The following is a 14649-nucleotide window of genomic DNA, read 5'->3' as shown; positions in this document are numbered from 1 at the left end:
AAAAGTAAGTTACGATAATAAATTCTCAATTGTGCTGTCTTTCGTGATAATTGATGTTGTTTATTTGCGCAAGTCTTGTTTTTGTGTTAAAAGTTATTTTATGGCACAAGCCCGTAATGGTTTAATAGTAAATTGAGTCTTTCGCTTATGATGTTTTTGGAAAGCGTAATTAAGATAAATTACATACTTACAATAATTAATTTTAAAAAATGACGTATTATAAAAGTCCACTACAAATATTTTTAACTAAAGCACTGCTATATCTACGATTTCTACTAAAGTAGGTAGGTACCTAATATAATAATTAGTTCAGAAACCAAAATATATTATTTACTTGCCCATTTCCGAAATATGAATAAATTATAATATGAAGATTGACATACATAATTATAGTACGCGACAGGTGCCCCTCCTTTCCTCCCCGAGTGCCATTTCCGGCACTCGGGGAGGAACACCCTGCACACCCGCACAGCCTCCGAGCTAACTCGGTGCGGGCGAGCGCGGGTGACGTGCGGGTGTGCGGGGAGTCCGCCCGACTCATACCCCGATTGCCATCTCGATCTATCTTGTACTATAGGTGTAATCTATCAACGCGCAGTTCAAACTACTGGACGGATCAGGCTGATATTTGCCATGCAGATAGCTATTATGACGTAGGCCGCTAAGAAAGGATTTTTGAAAATGCAACCCCTAAGGGAATGAAATAGGGGTTTGAAAGTGTAGTCCACGCGGACAAAGTCCCGAGTATAAACTAGTGGTGTATATGAAATTGTTCTTATTAAATAAAAAATAAATTCTACTTATATATTCTAGGTTAGTTTAAAGTTTTTCTTGAAGTAACTAAACTAAGACTAATTAATACAACCCGTTTAGAGAATTCCCTCACGAAAATGTTTAGAAGACCTAGTTAGTTACTTAGCCATCTTGTTAGTTGTTGCTTGGTTCACAATTTAAGATCTTTTGTTACTCCTAGATCTCAGTTGAATCTTTTGAGAGAGCTGATGTAACTTTTATAGTTTGGACTTTTGGAGGAACTTGAACTTGAAGTTTGAAAGAGTTACGAAAGAGGCCACGGGACTTGAAGTTTAAATGAATTCAGACATCTTGTTAATAAATCGTGTTTCTTGAACAATTACTTAACTAAAATGGAATTGTAATTTATTGTTCTTGCCTGTCCTCTTCAGTAATTACTTTTCTTTGTTTTCGTACTTTTTTGGCTTTTTAATTATATGGCTTAAGTTTTCTCTGAGAAATTGTGCCGAAAGAAAAAAGATGTACTTATAATTTTTTCTTCATAGTGGTGTAACAGGCAATTTTTCACGGAATGGAATTTTTAAATTTTCGCACTTACAATCGTTTGCTACATTAATTTAACTAAGAATTATAATCAAGATCCACGCTCATATTTCACAGGTGATTTTTTTAGGGAAAGTGAAATTTCGCGCTAATAATTAACCATTGTACCAGTAATTTTAACATGTTACTAATGTAACTTTAATTAAATGGCACAGTAGTATGGAAAGGCTTTAACGTGATTTTTCGCATGCTACCTGTAAAACAGTACCTAGGTAGGTAGGTAGGTACATCTCTAGAACAGAGTCTTAACGGATCATTTTCAAAGTTTCGGCACAGCAAGAACTCGCCTAGGTATTCCAATGACGAGGTTCTTTACTTAAAAATCCACTCGAAAGTTGACATTACCTACAGTTTCTAATTTTGTGAACATTGAGAATGTTTCCTTGATAATTTTATACTTCACTTGGTACAACTTCTAAGTCTTTATTACTCTTTGGAACTTCTCAAAGTGGAATGTTAAAACTTTAAAAGTTTATATGTTTGAACTTTGGAAGACAATATTATTATGGCAGCCATTTTCGTAATACCTACCTACTTAAATTTTATTTTCGTTCAAGGAAACTTATTTTTATACGCTTTTCTTTTAATATTTTCTAAATTTTTAAGTAGGTTAATTACTTACAAAACGTGACACCGAAGTAACGATTACTATCTTTATAGTCGTACTAGCTGATGCCCGCGACTTCGTCCGCGTGGATTTACATTTTTCAAAATTCCGCGGGAACTCTTCGATTTTCCGGGATAAAAAGTAGCTTATGTATTAATCCAGGGTATAATCTATCTTCATTCCAAATTTCATCCCAATCCGTTCAGCCGTTTTTGCGTGATTGAGTAACAAACATCCAAATATCCAAATTTCCAAACATCCAAACAACTGCATGCCAACTTTTAGCCCAATCCGTCCAGTAGGTTGCTGTGCGTTGATAGATCCGTCAGTCAGTCAGTCAGTTAGTTAGTCACCTTTTTCTTTTATAAATTTAGATAATACTTACTCCAAGCTGACGTAGTTTTTGGATCCGGCGACCATTTTCCAACTATGCAGGATTTCTTGAAGAAGGTGGATAACGCACGAAGTTCGTTCTCCTTCGGGGAGATTGTTCTATCCGTCATCTTGGGGAAGACGGATCGCTTCATCAGCATTGTCAACGGAATCTGTGGTGTAGCAAGTCATAGTTGTATCAGTAATCAGCACGTAAGAAAGAGCACATAGATGGCAGTAAGAAATTAAGAAATGAAGTGAGATGAAGAAATAATCTTAAACCATTTTGGTTTTGGCTACAGAATTGGTTTCAGGAAGCAATAAACGTATTTTCTGCAATTTGGCATTTTTACGGCGTCATTTTATGACTGCAAGATGACTGATTTCAGAGACCACTTCAGAGAAGTGGTCTCTGAAATCAGTCATCTTTTAAGGCTTTTTCTTAGACTTTTCAGGGACTTTTTTAATTTGTATTTGAGGTTGTAAATCATTTTCCTGATAAGTTTAAAAAAATATTAGTTCTAGGTGTGAAAACCCATTTTTTAATAAGAATTGCAAGCAATTTATTTCTGGAATAAGTGCCCACTTCTATTTGTGTAAGGGTCTCTTTATGGAAGACAAAGCGACAAAGAAATAACAAGGACAAATCGCTCGATCCATAGAATTCGTAGCAATTCGTATAGCGTTAAAATATTGTCTCCGTAATAAAATTCCAATATAATAAAAAAATATGTTATATCGCCTGTCTTATTGGAATATTATTCAGAAGATGTTCTTTTGTTGCCAAAATTAAATTTCAGAAGCTATATTTTTTGTGTCTCAGAATCGTCGCCATTTTTATTTCCCGAACAGACATTATTTTAACACGACAGACAAGATTTATTTCATTTGAAGCTCTACTAATTTAATTTAATTATCCATTTATCCATACTATATACTATACCTACTATAATATTATAAATGCGAAATTGTGTCTGTCGGATACGTCCGTCTGCCTGTCTGTCCGTCTGCCTGTCTATCTGTCTGCCTGCTAGCAATTCACGGCCCATCCGTTCAACCGATTTTGATAAAATTTGTTACAGAGATTGACAAGCGAGCTTTACTTTAATAAGGTACTATTTAGTTGAAACAAATATTTGGTGTACCTAAATAAAATAGAAGTTTGCGGGGAAAATAGGGGTTCAAGTTGTAATTGAAATAGTTTTAGGCAAAAGGTTGGGTTCGGGCCAAAGCGACGAAAATATAGAGAAATTCGATATTCGGGCGAGTGTTCGTATAATTTGTGGTAAAGTTTCGACCTTCATTGTCTAACTTATATCAGGATACATCAACGAAGTATATCGACATTTTGGAATAGAGATAAAAGGGTTTTTTTAAATTTTTCGCCTGTTTTTGTCCGCGTAGAGATTTGAAGTTTGCTTGAAATAATATCAAGTGAATAAGTCCCGCAAATTGCTATTGCACTGGACTGGAACCATGTCTCATTAACATCGAAATGACGTCATTTTGACGTCAGCCGAAATAAAAATATACCATCAGCTCGAAACTTCAGTCTAGTCATCGAGTGCTGACGTCACTAAAACGGCGGCCACGCGCATTAGCAATTTGTGGGACTTATACCACAGGTATTTATTTGAAAAACCAAATGCGTAGTCCAAAGTAAAATCTTCAATAAACCAGGGCAAGATACAAATCAAAAGTGAAGAAAAGTAAGATCTCTATTTAAAAATGACGTATATTATACAAGAAGTTGAAACATTTACCTACTTGAATGTTCGGTCAAAATTTTAATAGGTACTTAAAGCATATTTTTGTAAAATTGCTTTTCGATTCTTTTCCATCTTTTCTAGCTGGGGTCCAAGCATAGATTAATATGTATAGGGTCCAAGCCAACGAAGGAAAAGGTACTGATTTAGATAGGTAGGTATTAACAACCCGCTCCGTCTTCGCTCAGGTTGACTTTTTTCTCTAAAACGCGTGATCTACCCCATAGGTGCGTTATTGAGAGTTGGCGCAAAATCTAAAGTTTCTGCCGGACCCAGAGGTTGGAGTTATACCTACGCTAAAAATGTCAGTTTTTCTGCAGTGTAGGTTCGCTATTGAAAAGTTTCAGATACTACGAACACCTAATGTAAGTACCTACTCACTTTGTAACCAACATTTCTGTTGACGCCGGTGTGACAAGACTTCAAGCCCTTGAGCTGGTCCAGGTTGTTGATGGGGAGGTCCTTGTGGATAACTATCACCGCTTCGTAACGAAACTCCGCTGAAAATAAAATATTCGTTATAATTTTGCAATAGATATAAGTCCCGCAAATTGCTATTGCGCTGGAACCATGTCTCATTAACATCGAAATGACGTCATTTTGACGTCAGCCGAGATAGAAATAATACCATCAGCTCGAAACTTCAGTCTAGTGCTGACGTCACAAAATGGCGGCCACGCGCATTAGCAATTTGCGGGACTTATAGTGGGGATACGTATTTGCTGTTAGAGTGATAAAGATGGCCGAAGTTACTAGACCAGACCAGAGACAATTTAGAATTAATAAATTTCCAAATTGCCCTAGCCGGGAATCGACCTTACTATTAAAACCACGCTCACGCGCACAGGGATACTGACAGACTTGAGCTAGACTGACCCCTTGCGGAATCAAAGCTAAAGGGGTCGTAAAATAGGAGAAATTGTGTTATTCATAGATACAACTACGTTAGCTTCCTGGTAGTTTCCCGTCGCAACCTCCATTAATGTCAGTTATATTTCGACGATAAGCTTGATTTATCCTTTTTCCTATTTCCCGGATTATAGCTACAAATTGTTCTCTCAGATGTAGCTATTTTCTGTAAAAGTTCACTTACATGGGCAATGTTTTAAGCAATTATTGCTCGGCAACACATATGGATCAATCTGAATCAATCAGTGGATCAATTTCAATAACATGCAGCAGTTGTTTCGGCAATATTGTTTCTAATAAGTACCCTTATTATAAAGAAATGCGAAAGTGTGTTTGTTTGTTGGTTTATTGATTTGTTGGTTTGTCCTTCAATCACGTCGCAACGGTGCAATGGATTTACGTCATTTTTTGCATGGGTATAGATAAAGACCTGGAGAGTGACATAGGCTACTTTTTATCCCGGAAAATAAAAGAGTTCCCATGGGATTTAAAACCTAATTCCACGTGAACGAAGTCGCGGGCATCAGGTAGTTGCTTCATATAATATACCATCCTCTTATCTTTTTTCCGTTCTAAACTCGTGATAAGCCACGCCAGTAAAACCTCGTCCATTTGCCAACGACTTTTATTGAATGAATTTGCTCGTGTATCAATCCAATCCAATCCATCAGCCTGTTTGCGTCCACAGCTGGACATAGGCCTTTCCAAGAGCGCGCCACCAAACACGGTCCTCCACCTTCCTCATCCAGGTGTATCTTACTGCCGTACTCAGAGTCGCTTAATCGTTACTTAAGTTTAGTTAAAACGAGACAGAGCTATATCTCTCACATAAATCTGTCTCGTTTTAACTCAATCTTAAGTAACGATTAGCGACTCTGAGTACGGCAGAATGTATTGTCTAAATGCCTACTTGTTCTTTATTGCTCCATGTTACTTTATGTCTCTCGATACGATGTGGCGCTATGGAGCAACTTTGCTGTTTTCAGGTAGGAATTGCAGTAATTTGCTTCATGTTGTCGTGACGTCATAATTGACTAAATTGCCTAGAATTGAGTAATTTCAATTGCCCGTGTAAGCGCACCTTTATTTCCAGGTTTATTTGTATTTTCATTAACAAATAAACACTACTACAAAACACAATGCTAAACTAATTTGATTAAACTAAATTAATTTCAAACCATGGTAAAGGATACTTTGTGAAAACGACGGCACTTTCAGACCAGCTGTTATGAAATTTGTACTCGCATGAATAATAGGTATTGTATGCGAGAGGTCGAGGTGGTAATCGGGGAGGGGATGCCCCGCACAGCCCCGATGCGAGATAGCGCGGGTGTGCGGGGTGTCGCCCCACCGATACCATATACCTCGATTCTCCCGGGCGCATACCCCGATCGCCATCTCGACCTGTCGCGTACTATAGGTACTCATTGTAGTTAACATTGGATCTCATAATCTATCATAAATCATACCAACAGATATTATAAACGCGTTTCTGTCTGTATTACCTTTTCACGGCCCATTTAAAACGATTTTGATTTTTGACCAAACTTGTATACAGAGATAGCTTGCATCCCGGTGACGGACATAGGCTAGTCGGTTTTTAACCAATATCAAGAGGTCTCGTCAAAACACGACTAAAAGATTTGGATTGTATATGAAATTAAAATATTCTGTGAATAAATTTATTAAACAGGACAAGTGCGAGTCGAACTCGGACATGAAGAGTTCCGTACCATCGTAAACTGAGCTTTTTAATTTTTTTTAATTTGCATGGCGGTCATTTTGTTATTTCTTGTTTATAGCCGCGATAGTAAGTGTAGATATTTACGGTTCATGAGATACGGCCCGCTGACAGTCGGATGGACGGACAGCGGAGACTTAGTTATAGGGTCCCGTCGACACACTGCGGGTATTGGACTATGGAACCCTAGAAATGCACTCGTCCGAATGGCAGATAAAAAGTGTATTGACCGATAAGCACGAACTCGCTCGATCAGAAAAAAGCTATGACATCAACTTTCTCCAATTAAAGTTACGTAACCTGAAAGTAGCGTTGAAAGTTGTCGTAGTGTTGTCTCGACCTTTGATAACCGTCACCACGTAAAGTTTAATTAACTGTACTCTTAATATAAATGCGAAAGTGTGTTTGTTTGTTGGTTTGTCCGTCAATCACGTCTTAACGGTGCAACGGATTGACGTGATTTTTTGCATGCGTATAGATAAAGACCTGGAGAGTGACATAGGCTACTTTTTATCCCGGAAAATCAAAGGGTTCCCCCGGATTTTTTAAAAACCTAATTCCACGCGGACGAAGTCGCGGGCATCACCTAGTCATGCTATAATTGATACACTGCGTGATTGTTCTAAATTTAGCACAGAGATAACAAGCATCCTTAAGACTTTTTATCCCGGGATTGGAAGTAAATATAAACCCACGCAGATGATGTTTTAGGACAGTTCCTCTAATTTAAATATCTCTTAATGAAAGAGCCTCAATAGCTCAATCGGTAAAGGAGTGGACTGAAAACCGAAAGGTCGACGGTTCAAAACCCGCCCGTTGCACTATTGTGGTACCTACTCCTAGCACGAGCCTGACGCTTAGTTGGAGAGGAAAGGGGAATATTAGTCATTTAATATGGCTAATATTCTTAAAAAAAAAACATGCATTCCTTAGTACCTAATAACAGTAAGACTTTGAAGATTCTTAATCCAACCATTTGCGGTAAATACTCATACGCTCGGGCTTTCGATCTAATTAAATCAGATCACGTATTATCACACAGACTCAGTCGATTAAATTAATTCCAATCTATTAGTCAAACAAGTTCCACCAAGTTTCCCCGTCTCACCGCATGTTATATCCATTCACTAGGTATATATCTTATTTAATACTCCCGTGCATATGAATTCACCTATCTAAGTTTCGAGCTTGTTTGGGTAAGTTATGAAACTTGCTGCGGTTACTCTGGAATAGTTTTCTGACTATTTATCCTCTAATAATGTAGTGTATCCGAAGTTTATAGATGTCATTGCAAGTCTCATGGCGAAATATAGAAAAGGTAAGGATGTAAGCACCTATCATGATATTTCATGACAAAAGAGGGAACAGAGCCCGGTGAGCATTGAAGAAAGAATAAAGATAAGAACGGAATCTTCTTACTTCTTACGATATCCCGACTTAGCAGAATTATGAACATGACCTGTGAATATTGTCGGATGGCATTCCAGTTTAGCTCGAAGGAATTTGAATTAGAAAATGTATCTTTGAGCTGATTTCTCCTTCAACAGGCCAGGTTTAAAAAAAAATCGACCCCCTTCACAAACAGATTATAAAGGAACAATTAAAATATACCTAAGTATTAGACACAACCTTCCGTTAACAAATTAGCACACTCTTCAGTCCCCCATCAAGAAAATTAAAAGATCCATCACTAACCATCGGGCTCCTCATCAGTCCTGTACTCCTGGAAAACCACGAAGTCCTGATTGGGAATCTTGGATGCAACGTACATGTCCTCAGGGTCCACCGGCACCAGGTCTGCCTGTCGCTGCTGCACGAACATAAGGCATTCCACCCTATAAGAAGTTTAACAAAATTACTTTGCAGTTTGCACTTAACTAGTTATTCCCTCGTCTTAGAATTTAAGCTGAAAGTTGTATACAAGTTTCTATCAAAGGGTTTCGGATCGAACCAATAATTCGAAGTAGGTACTTCTGTACTTGCCTGGAACTTCATTATCTACTTACCCGCTTGGATTTGGACGCAGAAGCGTTTTCTGCTCGAATAAGGTGCTCATTTCATATTTAAAATGTCTTTTTAGCTTTTCATCGTGAATAAGGTGGAAAAATGAGAATTTCTCGGAAGATATCATCAATGAGCTACAGAATTTTGGTGGATTGAAACTGGCCAGAGGTCTGTCTCCTAAGAGAGAGACTTATGGGCAGTTGTGGGACATTAACACACTGATAAGTACTGCTTGGTGCTCGGTTCGAACAAAGTGCTAATTTCATGTTAAAATGTCTCTTTAGCTTTTCATATAGAACATCATAAAGAAGGAGGAAATACTGGAAATCCAGAAGATTTACTCTCATCCATGTGTACCTCAATCATCCACATTAGCATCTTGGTGCATCTAGAGCATCTTGGTGGTTTTAAAGTGGCCCAAGGTCTCTATAACGAGAAAAACTTTTAGTGTGGGACATACGCTCTACAACACTTACCTGTACTTTACCAACTTAATATGACTATTACAGACCTACAGGAAAAACATTTCGCAGCCAAATTGTTCGCAAAATTACAATTGGGCTATCTCGACTTGCAAAATACCCAAACTCAAGCTCAAAGGACTTCAAACAACATCTTAAAATAGATTCGGCATTTATCGAGGCTGTTCGACTGAATTGACAATTGAATTTATTGTTGTGGGCTGTGGCTCCTCAAGGATATTTGAATTGGCAGTGTCTAGTTCATCGAACTTTCGAGTTCTGTTAGATTAAATAAAAGCGGTGATAGCCTAGTGGTTAAGACGTCTCGGGGTGGTTCAAGATTCAATTCCGGGCACACACCTCTAACTTTTTGGAATTAGTGCGTTAGCAATTAAATATCACTTGCTTTAACGGTGAAGGAAAATATTGTGAGGAAAGCTGCATGCCTGCGAGTTTTCCATAATGTTCTCAAAGGTGTGTGACGTCTGGCAATCCGCACTTGGCCAGTGTAGCGGTCTATGGCCTAAACCCTTCTCATTCTGAGAGGTCTTCTCTCCTCCTTGAGATATGTTGTGGCCGTATGGTAATAATTAAATGCGGCAACGGTGAAAGATGTTTATTGAGAGCCGGCTTATGATCTACTCTCGCTTATGGACTAACAATACTAATAAAGAAATCTTACATACTATTGTCTTAATCGTATTGCTTAACTACCTAACCTACATAATTTTGCATCACCTCTCTTTCAATCCGATGTGCAGGCAACCTAATTCGATATATTGAGGAGTTGCATTTTTATGTTACTTAAACTGACAATTCGTACATATTACAACTCCCCTGAAAATGTATGCGGTTACCCCTCCCCTTAAAAGAAAAAAAATGTTAGACGCTACATCGAATCAGAAGAAAAGATGATGACAATCACAAAAATAAAATCTAATGCTAAATAAAATTAAATTATGTAAGGAAACATTTTTTTTAGTGCTTAAAGTGCAATTTATCTTATCTCTTACTTCGTATGGGCATACTTTTAACCTTACTTATATAAATATAAAAATCGTAATCTATTAAGTGCACAGTCAAGGATTTAACTTTTACAAAAGTTTCGAAAAATCTCATCATAATAAAATAATCTCAAAATAGCATCATAGGTATTAGATATTGAGGTATCGATTTCACAAATCGACTTCAAAAGATTCTTTGACCTATCAAATCGTCGTCATCATAAGTATACAGCTGCTGTCGTAGCATCGTCGCAAAACAGTAAATATAAGGTTTCTATTCTATAACCCATAATAATACCTATTATTAAGTAAACATCTCAGGTATTCATATTTCCTGGACAGTAAAAATAAATCTCTCCTAGTCTTCATCTTCCTTTCAAGTTACTTCTTCACATAATACAAATAAATAAACAAATCAACAAACGCGGCGCGTACTCTCCTAATAAATATTTAACATAACATGCTTGCAAGCATTTTTCATAAGACTTATAGTCTTCATCAAACTTATTTCTTTCAATAAGTATTTAAATAACATTCAACTTTTCATTAATAATTCTAGGTCTTTCACTAACACCAGCGCGGTAGATAATGATCAAGAGTCTAGACAAATATATAGTTGAATGAGGAGGTACTAAATATGCGCAAAACATCGCGTTTAAACAAATAAATAACAATCAGATTCCTACGTCAGTATGTCTCAATCCAAAATAAATATTGTATATTTTATACCTATAGCACTTCTACAGCCGAAGGGTGATCAAGCCTTTGGTTTGCAGAGTCCTAATTTGTCAAACCCGGGTATAGTCTTATATCGTCAAAACTAGCACGAAACTAGACGAAAAACGTCTGTAGGGGAAAAAATTCTCCTTATTTCATATTCATTTCCTTGTATTTGCAAATTGCATCTCGAGCAAAACCATTGTCTCGTATAACAATACAAAATGTTCGGGTACGCGTGTGTCGTTGACCACGCGATGACACCGTTATAATTCTCTGAATTATTATATTTCGATTTTAACACCGAATATTTACGAAAGAAGTAAGTACCTACTTATTCATTTATTAATTATTATCTATTATTAGTTTAAACTATCCTACACACTATATAAAATCTTACAAATAAAGTACGAATGGAACTTATTAGTAGATAGTGGAGCAAGTTTCATTTATTATTTAAAAAATTACCAATATTCTCCTATCCTATACGTACAAAATTAAATTATCTATCCAAAAAATTACAATACCTACACATTCTACCTATTTGCCCATTACGAGAGATAAATTGCACTTACTTTAACTGTTAGCGACGCATTTTATCAATCAATTTCGTGACCGCCGTGTAGTCGCCGTCGTCGTCAGGACTGGTTTTGGTCATCAGGTCCGGAGGTCTGGAGCCTGCGCCTCTTCTTTACTGCATCTTAATGGGCCGGGAAAACCCTGGACTCCTCGAACTGGGCCGGGAATACCCTGGACACCTCCTAGTTGTGGCCGGGATAACCCTGGACGCACGATGATGCTGGGCCGATCAATGAAGCTTGAGATTGTCTTCTGTTCATAAGCGATTCATTTTTGAACTTATTTCTTGATGTTAGTGTTTCATACAGGACGTGGAATTATTTTCTTCTTTTTGTTTTAGTTGAGTCTTGAATCTTGATATTCTTTTGAAAATTAAATTGTGTAGTCTTCTTCTTGATCGGTGCCCAGCCGGTGCACGCACTTAGATTAGGCATGCACCGACTGGCAAGGGTCGCCATGAGATATGTTGTGGCCGTATGGTAATAATTAAATGCGGCAACGGTGAAAGATGTTTATTGAGAGCCGGCTTATGATCTACTCTCGCTTATGGACTAACAATACTAATAAAGAAATCTTACATACTATTGTCTTAATCGTATTGCTTAACTACCTAACCTACATAATTTTGCATCACCTCTCTTTCAATCCGATGTGCAGGCAACCTAATTCGATATATTGAGGAGTTGCATTTTTATGTTACTTAAACTGACAATTCGTACATATTACATCCTCCTCCATGCTCAGAAATGAACCGGCGATGAGTGAACCATGATAATGATGAAAGTAAGAAAGCTTATAATATGCCATTGTGTGAAGGTTGGGGACTTTCTTTCTTTTCGAAATAAATAGGAAAAAGGTACGTCCTTTAGAAAACCGATAGCTCCTTTTTTCTAAGCATTTATCGTCTCCACTTTAGTCATTAATCACAGTACCCATCTAAGAAAATCGATTTATCTACCTACGCGAAAGCCTTCATGGATTCAATCTATTTGGATAATTGATCTAGAAATTCGGATCCTTTGAGGACGGATTTAAAGATAAAAGAGGATTTATTCTTTACGGTGATTGGTGGCCCAGTTCAACCTAGATCTAGTAATTTAGTTTAGAGTTTGTACACAACAGAATTAGCTATAATATCGCTTTAAACAAAAAAAATACATGCTCGATTCCAATGGCTGTTTTTTGGGCAACCCTCCACCTCCCGTGGCCCCACCAACCTCTCGGTTATATGGGCTGAATCGCGGAAGGGCGCCCGTTCGGTAATTGCTCCTGGCGTTTTTTTTGGGCAGTACGTAATACTTAATCAGTACGTAAATAAACACAGAGTAATTTTTCCTACTTAGCGCGCGTTCACATCGGTCAGCCGCCGCGCCGCGCCGCACGACTTTGAACGAGAGTTAAGCAGTTTACTACGTTTCGATACATAATATTCATCTTTTTGTTCACACTAAGCCGACAATACGTTATAGCTATGTGCCATGCGTAGACCTTGCCTCTTGGTGGCCAATTATTATATTAAGTATACCACGTCACTACCTTACATTTGTACTCCGTGGTCAATACGCATCGCGGACGCAGATTATAGAACTTACAGCATAGCGTATTATCAGCATAGTGTGAATGAAAAATGCGGTTTCACTTCATAACGTTCACAACAACATATTAATCTATGGTTCACAATGAGGCTGGCAGTGAGCCTGCTTACTGGCGGCGGCTTACATTACGTGGTGTGAACGCTAACTAAAAAACTGAAGACCCTTCTAAAAAAACCGCAAATATGTAGTTTTAGTTTTGTCTCACTGGTCGCTCTTTAAAACTCACCCTGTACTGTACCCTGTCCAGTGTATAGTCCTTATTACTTATACAATAAAGGCGATTTAACGCAAAATAAATGGGCTCTACGTGGTCTTGGGTTTTGAGGACTGAATAAATTCTCAGCACGTATTGCTTTGTAGGTAGTGAATACAGATGTTATAGGAATTGGCTTTGTTTTTGGTAATGCGCGTAACGATATTATTCGCGCATATTCGTTTACCCGCTATTGTTTTGTTTTTGAAAGAAAAATAACAGTTCTTTTGAATTCGCAAATACCAAGATTTTTTTTTATTAAACCAAACCTGAAGCGGATGCTGAATGGAAAATTTCAAGCAAGATTTTTTTTTATAAGTTTACACCTATATTAAAAAGTTGCTTGCCATTGGGCTTTCTTAGGTCAGATGGCGTAGGTAGGTTTTTGTTGGGACGTTAGTGTATACCTTTACTACTTTACTACTTTAGGAAACATGTTTTATTTAGTCGATTATTTACTTATACCTAATGCATCCAGAAAGCTGGAAAATGGGCATTTTTTGCATAGCTTCGCAACACAATACTTAAATATCTTATTTTGTGGCTTCGAGCTGCTCAGGGAGGTATAGTAGGTAGACATGGTAGTAGGCCTACCTACTTGCCAAGAGAGTACCTACTTAGTGGAATCGTCCTACCTACGCGCTGCACTCAAAATTGACTATGTATGTATTTTATTTTATTTTCTTACTTGGGTAGGTACTTATTACAACAGTTAGCCCTTGACTGCGATCTCACATTCTGGTGGTCTGGAAGATGCAGTCTAAGATGGTAGTGAGCTAACCTGGAAGGGTTATGGGCTTGGCAATTTCGTTTAAAGCCCCTGCCCCTGAATTTTGGTGACGAACTGTAAGGACTTTCTCGCTTCAAAGTTAGCTCAGTTAATAGCTGTTCAGGGACGTAGCTAATGGAAGTAGGCTAAGTATACAAATGAACAAGGCTCGTCAAATCCGACACCAATGTAATGAGCGGGCCCCCAATAAATGTCGCTTTGACAAATTGTGTTACCAACAAAGAAGTTGGAAGTACTAAAACACTTCAATGGTCTGCGAATACTATAATTCTTCTACTTGAAAATAGACAATACGTGAACCATAGTTTAATTATTTCGCTACGTGAACAAACAAGTTGAAATAGAGAGCAAACTATATTAAGTATGTAGAATTTTTTAGGGTGGTCATCATCCACAACCGATAAATGCCCACTGCTGCACATAAATCTCTTTCCTGGAAAAGTACGTATCTACCTGTACCTACCTATATTTTAATTCTTCAACTATTAACCGAAA

General features: G+C 37.6%; 1 protein-coding gene across 1 annotated transcript in view; it reads right to left on the bottom strand.

The window, feature by feature from the left end:
- Tsf1 (Transferrin 1) overlaps nt 1–14649 on the bottom strand; it is a 28407-nt gene that overhangs the window by 10680 nt on the left and 3078 nt on the right. Inside the window, exons 3-5 of the mRNA XM_034973542.2 lie at nt 8447–8586; nt 4483–4601; nt 2349–2508 (exon numbers count right to left, since the gene is read on the bottom strand). Of these exons, the coding sequence (XP_034829433.1) occupies nt 2349–2508; nt 4483–4601; nt 8447–8586 (419 nt within the window). The remainder of the gene's footprint in view (nt 1–2348; nt 2509–4482; nt 4602–8446; nt 8587–14649) is intronic.

This window comes from Maniola hyperantus, chromosome 11 (genome assembly GCF_902806685.2).
Source record: "Maniola hyperantus chromosome 11, iAphHyp1.2, whole genome shotgun sequence".
In the NCBI taxonomy this organism is placed as follows: Eukaryota; Metazoa; Arthropoda; class Insecta; order Lepidoptera; family Nymphalidae; genus Maniola; species Maniola hyperantus.
This window is presented reverse-complemented; position numbering and strand designations above follow the sequence as displayed.